Source organism: Harmonia axyridis, chromosome 3, assembly GCF_914767665.1.
Source record: "Harmonia axyridis chromosome 3, icHarAxyr1.1, whole genome shotgun sequence".
Taxonomy (NCBI): Eukaryota; Metazoa; Arthropoda; class Insecta; order Coleoptera; family Coccinellidae; genus Harmonia; species Harmonia axyridis.
In genome coordinates, this window is record NC_059503.1 from 14,052,942 (window position 1) to 14,070,068 (window position 17,127).

Sequence of the window (17,127 nt, forward strand, 5' to 3'; positions counted from 1 at the left end):
GCTGATAGTATGTAGTTTTATTCACTTTCGGTTTTTCCATACAATAAAATGTTCCAGCAGTTAAAACTTTTTTCCCCTTCAATCAAAAACCTATAAGTCATTGACCTTTTAATGTACATGAAAAATTTCTCTTCAATCTTATCGCGAACAAAATTTTATTGAAATTACAAAAAATCACTTGAAATCTAACGATCCTTACTGTTTCTATAAATACTATTTTCTAAGCTTCAAAATATCACCATCATGTCGCTGCGATCTCAGTTGGAGTTTCCACTCGGTGATTGAATACGAGCACTCAAAACTCCTGACACCAAATCATTGCGTTTCTCGATTTTTTTTCAGTTTTTGTATTGATTTTATTCAAAAGCAAAATAGATTATATAAAAAATTGGATAAATAATAAGTACATATCGACTCGAAATTCTATGTCTGTAGTACATTAAATCTATGATTATGATTAGAATATTTTGTGGTCATAACGTCCCGAAATTTCGAACAAATTCTGATATTGAACAATAAATATGTTCAAAATATATCTCTTCAGTTTCTAGTAATCTAATCTAAGAACTTGTTGTAAAATTTTTCGGGATTCATTGATTCATATGTAAAATGTCTGCAAGAAATGATGCAGTCAAACAGAGTAAGCAACAGTTTAAGGAACAAATGAAATGTTTGATACAAAATGTTGGTGAGCATTGGCCTGATATAACAATTAGCGAAGAAATACTGCGTAATCCTACAACAAATTTTGTAAAAGGTTTTTATGCTAACTTTTACTCTGAATTCCAAGAGGTAACAACTCGCATCAAAAACGATATTTTCAATCAAGATGTATGTATAGACCAAAATATTTATAAGGATGAATTAAGATTTGCTATTGAAATGAAGAAAATATGTGGCCTTCTAGGAATTCCTTTCAATCTAAATGATATATTTGAACCACAGCCAAAACGCACAATTCTTTTTTGCTCTCTTTTGATGAACATTGTATTATGTTTCAAACGTAAAACTGAATATATAAATAGTATAGCAGAATGTGTTCAAAAATCTAATCATTTAACTGAACTGAAATCATCTAAAAATGTTCTACTTGAAGAAATTAACGATCTAAATGCATTGGAAATACAATTAGAAGATGATATAAATGATTTAAAAAAAGGTATAGGAAACTTGACAGAAGAACACAAAGACATCATGATGCAAAAAACTATTAAAGATATCAAATATCAGCAAGACTATAAAGTAATAGATAAATTGAAAGAAGATAACACAGCTTCTAAAGAAAATTTGAACATTTTCTCAACGAAAATCTCTTCACTTCAAAAACAGATTGTGAATGAAAATGAAATTGATGAGCTCAAAAATGAAATCAATAATGTGGAAAAAGAATTGGAAGATTTGGATACTAACCGAGCTGGTATTACATTAAGTTTGGAAGATCAAAGAGAAAGTTATAAAAATTACCAAAAATGTCTTGTATCTATAAAAAATCTTGACTTCAATTTAGATATAGAGAAATGCAAAACAGCCATAGAAAAATTGACTGCTACAAGTCAACAGGTGAATACATTGGTGAATGAACAGTTTACATATAAAACTTCTGAACTGAAATGTCTTCTGGAAGAACATGACAATCTTGTTGAAAATCTTCAGCAATTGAATGGAAAATTTGTCAACATAACAACTGAAATGGAGAAAATACATTTCGATTTGAAAAAACTCGATTTGAAAATTCTAGAAGATAAAGATATTCTGAAGAATTACGAAACTGAGAATAAAAATTCCAAAGAAAAAATTTTAGTAGTGAAGGATGATATATCAAACATGAAAAGTTGTTTGGCTACCAAATGTGATGAATACAACAAATTACTGGAACAAGTGAATGAAAGTTTTCATGAAAAATTATTGAACACCCATAAAAGTTTAGCAAATATTCAGAATTGAAATTTATATTGATCTTATTGCAATTGTTTTTTTGTTTGTATAGCTCATAGGAAAAAACCACCAGAAATTTCTTAATGTAAGTAATAATTATATAATTTTATTGTAAACGTGTTATTCATTTCTGTACTAGGTATCTATGATTAGGGGACTCCAGAAACTTTTTGTTCCTGAAGATGACAACATTATTGTTGAAACTTTTGTAAAACTCGTTTAGTATGTGTACAGATTAGTGTGTGGTTAGTATAATGTCAGTAGAATATTATGCCCACTGTGAACTCGAAAACTTCATAACCAGTGTGATGTTCAAAAGATTCAAAACCATTATTTACTTCAACTAGAATGTTTGTAGGATTTTTTCCCTAAAAAGATCATTTCGTAACAATGTCTGTAATTCCAGCGGTAAGAAGTAATTGCCGAACGCGCTCAATATTTCAAACTGATCACGATCAAATTTCAAGAATAATATTACCAAAAATACTCAATATTTCTGTAACAACAAATCTAATCAGATTGAGACTTTGTGTGTATAATAAGAGTTTTAAGCTTCATGGTGAATTTAGTGTTGATTGCGACATTAACATCATATGAAAATTCATTATGAATATTTTTAAAAAATTAGAAAACTGACGTGAGGTCATGAGCTTTGGAGTGTGGGTTATGTTTTTTGTGTGTTTCTCATTTTTGGTTTTCAGGTGGCTTATTGAATTCTGGATGCTTAGAACATTAATATATAATATGTATTTATATATTTTAAGTCTGGATATGTTTGATTAGTAGTTCATTAGTTTCATAAGAATAGAAGCTACAATAACTGTATCATAGAATACTGTTTTAACGGATCATAGCATGATAGAATAAAAAAGATAGATATGATATCGCGCAGCAGTGGGCGTGTCTAATTCCAATAAGTGACGTCACCTTGTGAGTTCGGCGCAATGTTTACTCACATCGACAATCGACACATTTTTGTGGCCGGACATAATTCGTAGTTTACGTGTGGTTTTGATAGTTTTTTCATTTTCGAAGCCATTTTTCAGTGAATAAATTCAAGAAAATGAGGTGTGCTGTCTTTGGATGTGGTGTCGACAATCAGGCGAAAGGATTTTCGCCTGATACGAAGTTCTTCAGCTTCCCAAAAGACAAAGAATTGGAAGCTAAATGGAAACATATTTGCAAACGAGAAGACAAATTTATCCTGAAAACTGCTCGGATTTGCTCCAAACATTTTTGTGATGAGGATTATGAGCGAAACCTGAAGCACGAGTTGCTTGGATACAAGCCAAAAAAATATAGACCCCTAAAAAAGGACGCTATACCATCAAAAAACTTATCGCTACTTAGCAAATCTGAAAAACTTCAAGAAAAGAGTGCATCTCTCAGGGAAGAACGCATTAAGAATAGGGCACGAGAAAAGGAAAGAAAGGAGTTGATAAAAACTGTTTTGGAAGAGTAAGTTATTTTGGGGATTGTACATTATGTCCTATCATTAGATATACATATATACATCATTTTGTTGGTATTTTTCATTTGAGGTATAATATTTAGCAGTGCACATAGATATTGGGTTATTTGTATACTAATTTGGTTTGGTTTGGATTGGTTTTTACAGTCGTTAATTTGAAGCTGTTGGCAAAAACAATATCCTCCTAGCATGTCTATTAACTAACCCTTGCTGGTCAATTTCAGTTGTCCCTTGCATGTATAATATCCAATAAATAATAATAGGTGTTTTTTGCTTGTAGAGTGAATGTTTTGGATGGTGATAGCGTTAACTTTAGTATAAGTGAATATCATCCGATTAATGAAGAAGAGGATTTGGTAGATGCTCAGGTAGATGTATCTACTCGAGAAATAGGGTACATATTTCATATTTTCATCATAATTTGCCGCTGTAGTTTGAAGTTCTAGTATTCTTGGTTTGGTTTTAATTTTCCTTCTTAATACTATTTTTTAGAGTCAATACTGACACACAAGTAGATGATCGTGACAGAATAATAGCTAGCCTTCAAGAAAAATTGAAAATTTTGGAACATAAACAAGATATTATTGGAAATCTATTTAGCAGGGAACAACTAAAAAAACTAGAGGGATCAAAGGCTCGCCTAAGATGGTCTGTCGAAGACATTTCAAAAGCTATTGTAATATATTCTGCTGGTCCCAGATCATACAGATTGCTCTTGAAGAAAGGGTATCCCTTCCCTGCAGTATCCACTCTTCGATGCTGGCTCAGAAAAATTCAAATTTCTCCTGGAATATTAAAAAGTGTTTTCAATATTATGAAGCTATCAGATATGAGTACTCTGGATAATGTGTGTGTTATATCATTTGATGAAATGAAAATTAGAAAATGTTACCTATACGACAAAGTCAAGGATGAAACTTTGAAGCCATACAGCTATGCACAAGTAGTAATGTTAAGGGGACTTTTCAAAAGTTGGAAGCAGCCTATATTTTATGATTATGATTTCAAGCTTACTAAAGAGAAATTATTTGAGATAATCACCTTTGTGGAATCCTCAGGTAATTAATTATTTCTAGTAAATTAATATGCTTTTTTGGATAATTTAATTTTTCATGAAACAATTTATTAAATAATTACTTGCAGGTTTTCAAGTTGTGGCTATGGTAAGTGATCTGGGAGGTGGAAATAGATCTCTTCATAGTGAACTGAATTTGAAACATAATAACACTAGCTTCACAAATCCTTCTAATGGTGAACCTGTTTTTGTATTTGCTGATGTTCCCCATCTAATGAAGTTAATAAGGAATCACTTTGTTGACTATGGGTTCATAGTAAATGGGAAAGAAATAAATAAAACCACAATTGAACAACTCTTGGAAGTCACAAGCACTTCTGACTTGAGAATAACACACAAAATTTCAAAAGAGTCCTTAAATGTACAAGGAGCTGCCCGTCAAAAAGTAAAACATGCCACAAAGTTATTTTCACATACAATATCAATGGCCATTTCTCGATGTGGAACAATGGGGTCTATAAATCAACCAAACTGGGTAGAATGTGCAGAATTCTTCAAACTGGTATTTATATTATTTGTTTAATTCCATCTTCTTAAAAAATAGTAAGCTATTCCTATGCCTTTTAAGGTGAATGATTGGTTCGATATATTGAATGTACGAGTTCCTAAAAGTGACAGTAGAGATACAACCAAAGCTTATGGACTTGCATTAAGAACACAAGACAGTATACTCACTAAAATGAACCATACTATGGAGAACATGAGAGTGAAGGGCAAAAGAACTTTACTTCCATTTCAAAAAGGTAGGTACAGTAATAAAGTTTTTCTTTATAGCTTTCTATAAACATACATAAACTAAGTGACGTGGCTAGAGGAGGAAAAAAAAGAGGGGTGTTTATGGATGAGTTATCTAACATTGCTTTCATTCTCTGTCAATTTTGTTTAAGAATATTGCAGTTTTTCAGAGGGGTTGTAGCTCAAAGTGTAATTTGGGAGAAATTTGATGCCTACGACAAAGAAGAAGGTCAAAATTTGGCAATAAGAGTTTTATATGACTTATAATCAGTACTTTGGATTTACATAAGGATCAAATTTTCTAGTTTTCTTTGTTTTAGGTGTAATTATGACAAATACCTCTTTGAGATTGTTATTCGAGCATCTGAAGGCAAGATTTTCCACAAAATACCTTCTGACATACAGGCTAAACCAAGACGTTTTGGAAAACTTTTTTGGAGTTATAAGGGCTAAGGGAGGGCTTCATGATCATCCAGATGCCCTTGAGTTTAAATACAGATTGAGGTCCTACATTCTCGGTAGAAATGAGGGCTCTCTTTCAAGTTTTGGCAACGTTGAGGAGGACGATACTCCTGATTTACCTATTGAGGAAGTTAATCTATGTGGACATTATTTTTCAGCGGTTGACGACAACAAAGAACCTGAGGAGCCTAGTGACTCAACAACACTTAACTCAGTTGATATTGAACTGAGTGATATTGAGTATGATGGATTGGAAAACCTGGCTGGTTATATTTGCTATAAAATGAAACATCTTGATACCTCTACCTCTACAACTTCAACATCGAGCTATACTTGGGTTTCACATTTGAGTGAAGGTGGCTTATCAAAGCCATCTTCAGAATTCATGATACAGTTGGAAGAACTTGAGAAAATATTCAGATCTGTAAATAAGGACAGTTTATTGATCTCCAAGAATTATTTGAAGAAATTAGTGGAAATGAGTTCTCATGTGTTGTGTGAAGAGAAGACCAAATTATTGTTTTTTCGTTCTCGAATGTTTTTTAGAATGAGGCAGTTGAATCATGATTTGCTTAATGTTGATATTTCTAGAAAACGAAAATATAAAAAAATAATGAAATAAATATATGAACTGAGTTTTAACATTGTTTTATTTGCAATATAATAGTAAGATTAACCAAGGGTTAGTCTAAGTCTAGTTGTTAGGTAATGATTGTTTTCAGCCTTGTTACTATTGTTGTCGCCTTAGTTACAAGACCTAAACTTAAACTCAGATCTTGATAAATACTGATACTTGATACATTTTTGTTGTTTATATAACACAGTAGGTACAGACTGTCGTGCGATTATATTTTGAACTCTGCACCTACATCCTAATCTACTAAAAGTTGAATTTACTATAGACGAAAATGTTAGTGGTTTGTAGGGCTGGGTGACAGTAAACAATCCTTTTCGATTGGCCGACGTTTCGAGCAAATTTTACTCTTTTTCAAGGCTTAAATAAAATCACAGTCAAAACAATATCACAAATACAAATTAATGACAACGATGGTCAATAAACGATACAACAAGAAATGATGAAGGCGAACACATCAAACTGAAAACAAATTGAATTTACTCTTGTATTTGATATGTATAGTTTTCTAGAGAACCAAAATAGAACTTAAATGGGTAATATATCAAACTTTTTTAATTGATCCAAATATATGACAGGTCTTCTATTTGGGGGGAGGTTTTTGGAGCATATTTATACGATTTTGTTTTGTTTGATGTTGATTTTAATGCCCTGTATACGAATTTTCAGACATATTTCAGAGTGCCATAAGAGGGAGGCTGAAGCCTCAAAGGCCTCCCACGCTACGCCAATGTTCAATACTTTAGTGTTCAAGAGGAGAAACCATTGAACATTCTCATTTCAAGGAGGGACACAATTTTTTTTGCGGCATCTAGGTTATAGGAGAGGTGAAAAATATAAACGGACACCCTGCATTTACTTATTTTGAGTTCGATAATTTTTCATCACATCCAACTAGTAACTTAAAAACCTTCCAAACAACTAATATTTCAAATTTCTACTTGCTAATATTAAAGCGCGCCATGAATAACTCACAAGATGACGTCATGCTGCGCGGATCGGACGAATTTGGAACCGCTACGTATCATATCTCTTCTTTTCATTGTATCATGGGATCATAGAGTGTGAAATCACAGATGTGTGAAATACTTGTTTTGAAGAGAAGTCTGAGAGGAGAGATGATAAACGATAGTGATAGTATGATAGTTTTTTTTTCAATTTGAAATTAGAATAAAATAATTGAAGAAGTTACCAAATATTAGCAATATTACCTTTGATTTTTGTAGTTAATGAGATAAAGTTGCCAATTATGAATCAATTCATAAAAGAAGTTAAGAATATTCAATCAACTAAGGAATTCTTTGTGCTCCCTAGTGAATTTTCCTTTATTTGTAGAACTTGTTTGTCGAAAAACAAAACGTTGTTGCCTTTGAAAGAACAAAAAGTCATGGAAATATTCTCCCAAGTTACAAAATTAGAGGTTAGACCCAATTATTGTTGAAATATTTTATGCAGAATACCTGAAAATGTTTGTCCTATTTTCACTTACATTCATAATAACTTACTATATATATCGCTTTCTACACTCATATGGTCCTTGAAAACGTATCTCATTAATTGTTATTAAAAAGGAAATCAAATGATCAAACTAAGCATTTCGATTCTTTTAGATTGGTCTAGATGATAGATTGCCTCAGGGAATATGCCCATTTTGTATAAATATATTTGAAAATGTGAATAATTTCATTGAGGTATGTAGGGCTTCAGATGAAATTTTACATTTAGCTTTAAATAAAAATGATGCTTCTGGAAATAGTTGCCAGAATCCCTCGGAGGAATATGAAACAACTCTTTCGCCTGATAATAACTCCAATGAAGATTTTAATTATGAGGAACCTACTGAAGCATTACATAGTGAAAAAAATGAAATAAAAGGAAAAGGAGAGAATGAAGATATCTTACAACAAAGTGAACCTTTGAAAGAATACCTTGAGTGTCAATGTTGTCATCTGAAATTTGATACAAAAAATGAACTAAGGGAACATTATATACAAAATGGGATTTGCAGAGAAAATCGTTTCAAGTGTAATATATGTTCCAAAATATTTTCTAAGAGATTTAAATTACAAGCTCATGTGAGATGCCACACTAAAGAAACTCCTTTCCAATGCCAGATATGTTTCAAAGCATTCAGATTCTCACAAAACCTCAGAAGACATCGAAAGACACATGAAGGGATAAAACCATTTGTTTGTCATATTTGTAATAAAGGTGATACTTATATAGTATTTTGAAAGTATATTTATTAGTAATTTTCAGGTTTCTCCCGTGCTTTTGTGAAAGAAGAACATATACGAACTCATACAGGTGAAACTCCATTCATTTGTAACTATTGTGGAAAAAGTTTTAAAAGGTATAATAGCCATCGAACCCATGTCATTAGACACCAAATGGAAAGTGGAGAAATACCTGATCACCAAAAAATAATATATGAGGAAATGAAGTGCAATAAATGCAATAAGAGATTTTCTACTAAATCAGCACTTCGAACTCATGAAATATTACATACTGGAGAACAAAAGTTTCTTTGTAACGATTGTGGAAAAAAATTTTACACAAAAGGAGCTCTCCAGAGTCACTTCAAAGTTCATACAGGAATCAAACCTTACAAATGTTCAAGTTGTGACAAGAGTTTTTCACAAAAAAGTGGCTTGAAAAATCATGTTCTTATACATATGGGGCTGAAACCATACACTTGTAATTTGTGTAGTAAATCATTTGTTCAAAGTACTCATTTGAAGAATCATATGAGAACGCATAGTGGAGAGAAACCTTATATTTGTTCCTATTGTAATAAAGGTTTTGCCCTCAATTGCAATCTCAAAGTACATGTAAGAACTCACACAGGTGAGACTCCATATCGTTGCTCTATTTGTGACATTGGATTTTATGATTCTAGCTCCCTGAAAAAACATGAAAAAGGTCATATGACAGTTTCTAATCCAAAGAAAGAATTGCAATAACTTTGAAGTATAAATTTTGTTTAGGTTACAGTTGGAAATAAATAATCCAAATTGAACATTATAATTGAAATTTGATTCTTACAACCTATAGGAAAATAAAACAGCACTATATGTGAAAACATTGACAAATTACTGATTGTTTCTCAACAATCAATATAATGAACAGTTATAGTCTTATTTTGATAAAATAGAAATTGATGTAAAAGATTAAGTGCTCCATTCCATGAGTCAGTAATCATATTATGTTCATATTTAAATTGATAGTCCTGGAAAAGTTCAAACAAAAATTTTTCTCATCAGAGGTAAGACATTCAAATTAAAATATCATATTATAGAATATTTTTGTAATAACCTTATATTTATTTATGTAAAATTTATGATGAGCAACCACAATTCAAGTGCAGTAAGGTAATATTAAACAAGGACTAAATTCCTACTAGATGAATATATTCGTTCTTATTCCACACTTCTAATTTTTTTCTTCTCTTTGTACAAGCATTCTTGTTGAACTGAAAGTTTGAAAATTATGAATGTATTGTACATATATCGAAACTTTAAATTATAACTTACTACGAGGATCAAATCGAATTACTTCCAGTTTGTCTGCTAATCTTTCTCTTATTTTATTGAAAGTATGTCCACTGACCATACTCTCCATTTGAACCATAACATTTCTAAAAAATTAAATGAATACTTGAAGAAATTTCATTACTTAAAAACTTACTTGCTTTTCACTTTTTTCAATAGAATATTTGTAAGAAACATTTTTCTGCAAATGTATTAGTATCGACAATGAATATTTGAAATAATAATATAATTTTAGGAATAGAACGATGAATGTTTTTCAAGGTTTGGTTTAAAAAACTGACAGAACCATAACCAAAATGTGAACATAACCTTCTGAACAAGCAATATCTGTCCGGTATATCGAATCTACTGTACTAAAGTAGTTTTAAAAAGATCTCATTCAAAGCATTGTACTAACATCAAAAACACTACTAAAGAATATTTGAAATCATTAAAAAAAATTTTTTGAATGAAAACACAAATACGGGATCACTTTGGATTCCCTTTCACATCAGGTTTGAAACTTTAGGTTACTGAGTAAATAGTGCCTATAAGTTTCAAGTAAATGGCGCTTAAAAAAAATCCAAAATAAAGTGAAATCGATCAGACGTTATAAAAAATTTGGTCTATGTCTATGTTTAACATAGATAAAGGGACTGTCGAATGGAATATTTGTGTTCTGTGGTAGGAAGTATATATTTCTATGGTCGAAATTGAAGCCTTTAATTGCAGTGGCGGCAATATTATCGGTAGGGTAAACACAGCAGTTTTATGTGTTCTTATGAAAGAGAAAGAATGGAAGAATTTTGAAATTAAATGACAAGAGCTTAATTATTTATAGATTTTTAACGGATAGCTTCAATTAATTAGTACTTCGGATCTATTTATTATGGTTACTTCCTGTTGTGTTCTTGGGTGCTCGAATGAGCACAAAAAAGGATGCCATATTAATTTCTTCAGGTAAGTTAAAACTTCGATTTCATCTACAATTTGTTATAAAAACTAAAAAGTCTTAATAGGACTTAAGTTTACTGTTCAAAGTCACACGATATCCAACGATACGATAATCCGAATATGCCTCTATTGGTTGGATTATTTCCCGCCATCATTTATTTGAAATAATCAACCAATCGTCAGATATCAAGACTATGCACAGCTTAGAATATAGATATTAATGTTCTAAGATGCACAGGAAGCTGCATTGTCAAAAAAATTTATATTTGGGTTTTCAGGTATCACCTAATTTATTTGTTACCGTTTTTCATGATATTAGAGTTCCTTTAGCATTTGAAGTATTGTCCCTAGATGATTTTGATTGATTATTTGGACATCAAGTTGTTTATTCTGAATGGCAGATAAATTTAAGATTCAATTTTCATTTCAGTTTTCCATTCAAAAATCCGGAATTGTTAAATAAGTGGATTGCAGCTATTAAAAGGAAGAACTGGGTACCAAAAGCTCACTCCAGGATTTGCAGTGTTCATTTCACAAAAAGTGATTATCAGATTCGGCCTGGAGCTAAGTATCCACTTCTGAAAATAACTGCTATACCATCAATTTCCCCAGCCTTTTCAACTTATTATAAAGTTCCTTCAAATCAAGCCAGAGCTTCTCAGACACAGTCTTCAGTTGATCATGAATTAAAGGAGCAGGCCTCAGAAGGTGATTCTGATTCTACTGGTCCTTCAGAATCAGAATTGAGAAAGAAAGGAAGAAAACAATTGATCAATGAATTAGAACAGCAGACCTCAGAAGATCCTGTCACTTTTGATTCAGAAGGTCCTTCAGAACCAAAATTGAAAAAGGGAGGGGAAAAAAAATTGATCAATGAATTAGAACACCAGACCTCAGAAGATTCCTTGACTTCTGATTCTGCTGGCCCTTCAGAACCAAAATTGAAAAAGAGAGAAAACAAACAATTGATCAATGAATTAGAACAGCAGACCTCTGCTGATTCTGTCATTTCTGACTCTACTGGCCGTGCGGAACCAAAATTGAAGAAGAGAGGAAGAAAAAAATTGTCATATAATGAAAGGGTAAAATCATTAACAAAAATAAATGAATGTCTTACCCAAAAAGTAGGAAAGCAGAGAAAAAAAATCAAAATACTCAAGACATTAATTGCTTCTCTAAAAGAAAAAGGGTTGTCAGATCTAAACATGGAGCTTTTACTACTAGATGTCTGAGGCTAAAAGGACATTGCTTGTCTCAAAGTTTCTAGGCTAAAATCATATGACAAACTGACTATTTATGTCAAGTATATTTCATCTTTGGAAAATATTTTTTCCAATTGTAGAGAAACGTCAACAGTGAGGTGAAATCATTGAATTTGATTGCTAATTACTATTTTGAAATACGACTCCATGCTATAGCTAGAGCGAAAATCAATGTCACATCAAAGATACCTTAATAATAATAAAATGAAATTGTTTTCAAATCAACGAATTGGAAATGAATTATTATATCAAAGCAGTGGTGGCCAAATCATTTGTAAATATATTATCAGCTTTTAATTTATATTTCTTTTTGAAATTGATATTTCATTTCTATGTATTGTACATATAAGAAAAATGATTATTGTTACAATGAAGGCTTTCTTCCCTAAAATCCAATCACAAAAGTAAAGAATTATTGAAGTAATCCTATATAAAAATATATCGCTTGATTTTCGAAGAACCTACATGATAAGTGAACAAATAGTTAATTAACCAATTATCCTATCTCATTCATAAACCTTGTCAACATCAAAAGTACAAAAAGACTCATGATGTGAATAACTTCCTGATAAGCTCAGATCTAAAGTTATAATTTGAGAAAAATCAAGTCTGTGCAGTTTTATTGAACCCTACCAATGTAATTTCAAATACTTAACTCAGGTCATCTTCTGATACATGTACATATAATATCCGGATATGTACAACACTTAAGTCTTTGTGTAAGAAATAGTTATTGATTGTAAATGTCAAGTGAACAAACACTGAGCTTACATTGTTTACCCTACCGGTAATATGGCTAATTAAAGGCTTCACTTTTTACCTATGTTGATGGCTAGAGTAAGAGTTCGTCTATTTGTTTACATCTAAAACTAACCAATACATACATTGATATCGCCCTCTATGTTGGGGATATAAGGCATGAAAAATAAGTTAATTGTCTCAATATTACTTCTCAAGTTTCCATACTTATAATTTTTTTTTTTTAAATTTTGAGTCCTTATTTTTGGAAACAAAATTCATTTTTTCATTGAATTAATCTATTTTGCAGTGAAATAAATCAAAAAATGAATTTCAACAACTATATTTCCAAATTTCTATACATTTTAATACATTATTAATGATTTATTATTACCACACTATATTATCTATCCTATTCAACAAGCTTTCAATTTCAAATTGAGGCAAATTCATAACCCCTCATTTTTTTCGATCAGACGGTTTTGAATAAGGTTTCCCGTCGTTTTTTTGCCATTCTTTCTCGAATTCACTTTCCAAAATCTCTGCTCCTCTCTTCCTTGTTAATCCTGTTTCTTCCAAAGATAGTTCGCACATTTGCATATCATCTTTACCTATAAAATAAAATGGTATATTAAGCATCAAGAACTGTATTCAATATTTGAATCAATTTATTTCCAAGAAATGACCTAAAAGTCAATACACAGAAACTATAAGTATTGTATAAAGACTGTAATCCTGATACAATGCTGTATCACTCCCCGCTGAGGGAAACATTCCCTCAATTCCAGATATTTAAAATATCAGATGGATAGAGCTTGATCGTGTCCGGAAGTTAATAATATTATTAATGATTTTAATATTATTAATAATATCAATATTATCTTTAATATTCAATTTCTAGCTTATATTAAATTTTTCAATATGTATTTAATTGGTACTGGTGAAGTAGGTTAATTCGAATAATTTTTCTATCTATCAAACTCACCTGCTACCAATAGTACAGGACACTTTTCTGGATGCAACTCCATTTGTCTAGCCACATACTGTCCATCAAAATGGGCAAACCAGAAACCTTTTTTATTGGGATCTCCACGTGTGAATGGTATACGGAAATATCTTTGTTTATAATTATCATCTTTATTCACTTTTGGTTGCAGTCTTGGAGTTTTATTGGCCGATTCCATTACTAGAACAAAAGAGGTTCTTAAAAAAATCCTACGTACGCTATTTACTTCTCCACAGTAGAACGCGGAAATCCATTACTAGTGCGTTACAGATAGACCTAGATAAACTGATGGAATACTTCAAGAAATGGATATTCAAAGTGAATACAATGAAAACAGTTGCAATCTACTTCGGAGAAACAACAGTAAAGAAAAAAAAACGGGAAACGTCAAAATAGAAAATCAGTCGATAGAATGTAAACAGGAAGCTAAATAACTGGGAATAATTCCAGATGAAATAATGAACTTTAACAGATAAAAAAAAAACAGAAAAAGACAAGGCAATTGAACAGGAGACTTTATCCGCTGCTCAACTCAAAAAGTGAACTTTCCTTAGAAAACAAGTTGAAAACAATAATTAACGTGATAATACCAAGCATTACGATGCAGGAGTAGCCTGGTAGGGCTAAGGCGTAGGGAAATAAATTCCAGCCCTCAAACAAAAAGAAGATATGTTTGAACTTATTTACCTGATCTTGGGGCCCTTTCATTTTCATTCATGACGCTACGACGCTGATTCTTCGCTTTCCAAGCATGATAAACCTTCAACCTCCGATGGAACTCATGTCGGCAAGCCTCCAAGAGATCGATATCGCACGAAGTGTTGATGGTATCCCTCAGGTCAGAGTACTTCCATTTAGATAAATCATATTTTCCTTTACTCAGGGCTGCCTGTTGGTTCTTCACTGCTTCCGACCTGTATCATTATGAGATGATTTCAGAAAATGCAGTAAACGGCATTTCGACACAAACTAAAAAAACACTAAGGAGGAAGGAATGCGAAAGAAAGCCTTTTCTATGTATTCATAGCTGTTAATTTAATGCGTGTGAAGAAAAGGTCAACAACAACTCCCATATACAGGGTGGTCCAGATTTTAGTTCAATAACTTTGGCGTACGTAAGATAGAACAACTTTATTCATGAAAAAATTTCATATAAGCATACAGGGTGGCCACTTTTTCAATGGGATTGTATTGGTAACTTTTAAACCATAAGAGTTAGAAGGTCAGTTAAATGGAGTAAAAGTTGCATGCATAGAAGCATTATCAAGCAGTTCAAACAAATCGAGATTATCAGGGCCGGTTATTGAGATATCATAAGAAAAGTAAATTCTTTCATTTTGATTTTTCTTTTTTTCCCACTTTATTTCAAATATTATCAAAAAATGTTACAGGAATTTTTTATTCGACAGTAAATTGTTCTCAATTTGACGTAATCAGATTTCGTATCCAACGTTTCGTGCTCTTTGGGCCACCCTAAACCTCATTTTTTTCAATACGGACCTGTATATTTCATGACACTTTTAGAAATAACTTTCAACGCTGAATTCAACGATACATCATACAATGCCATTCAAAGTTGATTTTCAGATGATTTTTGACCCTTATCCAATTTTCTTTGGGTCGGATCTGTAGTGAATGCAATTGATCAAAAACTGCTGTTAATAAAATAGTCAAGAGACGCGAATACGATGATTTTAAATTTGAATACCAAGCCTTGCAAAACTTATATCGTAATGATATCAAAATAAAGTTCGATTCTGTAATTTGTTTCAACGGAACAAATGACAAATCCAACAATAGTGATTTCTCGCGAGATTGAGAATGTATTAGAAGGTATTCAAGAAGACAAAATAAGCAAATGTATAAGAAGTATGGGTTCCGGAACCGTTAAGTGCATTTTACAAAATGTTGGACATTTGAAACACTTACTTCATTCATATTCATTTACTTCCGAATAATCATTCGATTTTTCTTTCATTAAATGATAATTCGTTTAATTATTATGGATTGAAATATGTAAATAATTATTACTTGTTTCTTGATTTGATTCTGATATGTTCCATCAGTTCAAGATGAGTAGGATGATTTTCTCATCGAAATGTATTGCATGTTGTTAATTAAACTAAAGGTACCTAAATGTAATACAGATCCGAACCAAAGAAATTTGGATAAGGCTCAAAATCACCTGAAAATCAACTTTGAATGACATTATATGATATATCGTTGAATTCAGCGTTGAAAGTTATTTCGAAAAGTGTCATAAAATATACAGGTCCGTATTGAATAAAATGACGTTGAGGGTGGCCCAGAGAGCACGAAACGTTGGATACGAAATCTGATTACGTCAAATTGAGAACAATTTACTGTCGAATAAAAAATTCCTGTAACATTTTTTGATAATATTTGAAATAAAGTGGGAAAAAAAGAAAAATCAAAATGACAGAATTCACTTTTCTTATGATATCTCAATAACCGGCCCTGATAATCTCGATTTGTTTGAACTGCTTGATAATGCTTCTATGCATGCAACTTTTACCCCATTTAACTGACCTTCTAACTCTTATGGTTTAAAAGTTACCAATACAATCCCATTGAAAAATTGGCCACCCTGTATATCCTAACAAGCTTCATTTTCGAGATACCGGGTGTTTGAACAAAAAAAATCAGTTTTTTACTTATAACTCTAGTATTGCATATAACATTTTTCGTTTCAATTTGTAAGTATTCAATTTTTCACAATTCTCGAATATATCGTTGAATTAAATGTTAACTATTACGTTAGTTTGTTAGTGGGCTTCAAAAATAAATTTTTCTCTTTTTCTACACAATCAAAATTTGTTTGGTGAGATGGGAATATGTTTTGGTATTTTTGTTTTTGCATGCACTGTAAATTTTAGCTATTATTAGTACATGTTATTTATTATGTTCTTATTACTTTCATGAAATACCTGTTCAGTTTGAAGGACTGCCGAGCAGAATCCACTCCGCTGCTGTATCATGTAAAGAAGCACATAAATTGAGGGGTCTCCAAGACATATGTACATAACTTGATCGTGATTTGATAAATGAATATATAATTTCTTTCTTCGAATTGAAAATGAAGGATTTTCTAATAGGAATACACTTCAAAAAGGTTATAATCCCAACACTATTGCTATGGTCCGTATTCAATATTTCAGGTAACCTACTACTTATGTACGGACCGCTTGCCACTGGTCAACAAAATTTTACCTTGACAGAAGTTTGGCGATTATAAATGTGTTCTTTTACCAAATAAAGATTTAGGGCCGGTAAAAGGTTTGCGTAACAGTAGAAATGAGTGATA

The 17,127-nt window shown here is 31.6% G+C and overlaps 4 protein-coding genes across 6 annotated transcripts in view; 3 read left to right on the forward strand and 1 right to left on the reverse strand.

Annotated features, from left to right (window-relative positions):
* Positions 1-452: 452 nt before the first annotated feature.
* On the forward strand, positions 453-2,051 carry LOC123676171 (uncharacterized protein YGR130C-like). Its single transcript, XM_045611903.1, has one exon. The coding sequence runs from the start codon at positions 610-612 to the stop codon at positions 1,942-1,944; it is 1,335 nt and encodes a 444-aa protein (XP_045467859.1). The 5' UTR covers positions 453-609; the 3' UTR covers positions 1,945-2,051.
* Positions 2,052-7,390: 5,339 nt separating this feature from the next.
* LOC123676170 (zinc finger protein OZF-like) lies at positions 7,391-9,336 on the forward strand. The gene is made up of 4 exons (XM_045611901.1): positions 7,391-7,449; positions 7,539-7,732; positions 7,923-8,523; positions 8,572-9,336. Exons 1-4 carry the CDS (start codon positions 7,431-7,433, stop codon positions 9,273-9,275), a joined length of 1,518 nt encoding a protein of 505 aa, XP_045467857.1. The 5' UTR covers positions 7,391-7,430; the 3' UTR covers positions 9,276-9,336.
* Positions 9,337-10,301: 965 nt separating this feature from the next.
* On the forward strand, positions 10,302-13,014 carry LOC123676172 (peroxynitrite isomerase THAP4-like). Its single transcript, XM_045611904.1, has 2 exons — positions 10,302-10,802; positions 11,227-13,014. Exons 1-2 carry the CDS (start codon positions 10,732-10,734, stop codon positions 12,026-12,028), a joined length of 873 nt encoding a protein of 290 aa, XP_045467860.1. The 5' UTR covers positions 10,302-10,731; the 3' UTR covers positions 12,029-13,014.
* Positions 13,015-13,123: 109 nt separating this feature from the next.
* LOC123676167 (myosin heavy chain 95F) overlaps positions 13,124-17,127 on the reverse strand; it is a 35,441-nt gene continuing 31,437 nt past the window's right edge. For 2 of the 3 annotated variants that reach the window (XM_045611898.1, XM_045611896.1), the window contains 4 exons: positions 16,751-16,792; positions 14,490-14,716; positions 13,782-13,982; positions 13,124-13,407 (listed from right to left, as the gene is read on the reverse strand). In XM_045611898.1, coding sequence (XP_045467854.1) covers positions 13,256-13,407; positions 13,782-13,982; positions 14,490-14,716; positions 16,751-16,792 — 622 coding nt within the window. In that variant the 3' untranslated portion in view covers positions 13,124-13,255. The remainder of the gene's footprint in view (positions 13,408-13,781; positions 13,983-14,489; positions 14,717-16,750; positions 16,793-17,127) is intronic. The other variant, XM_045611897.1, reaches the window with a different exon arrangement.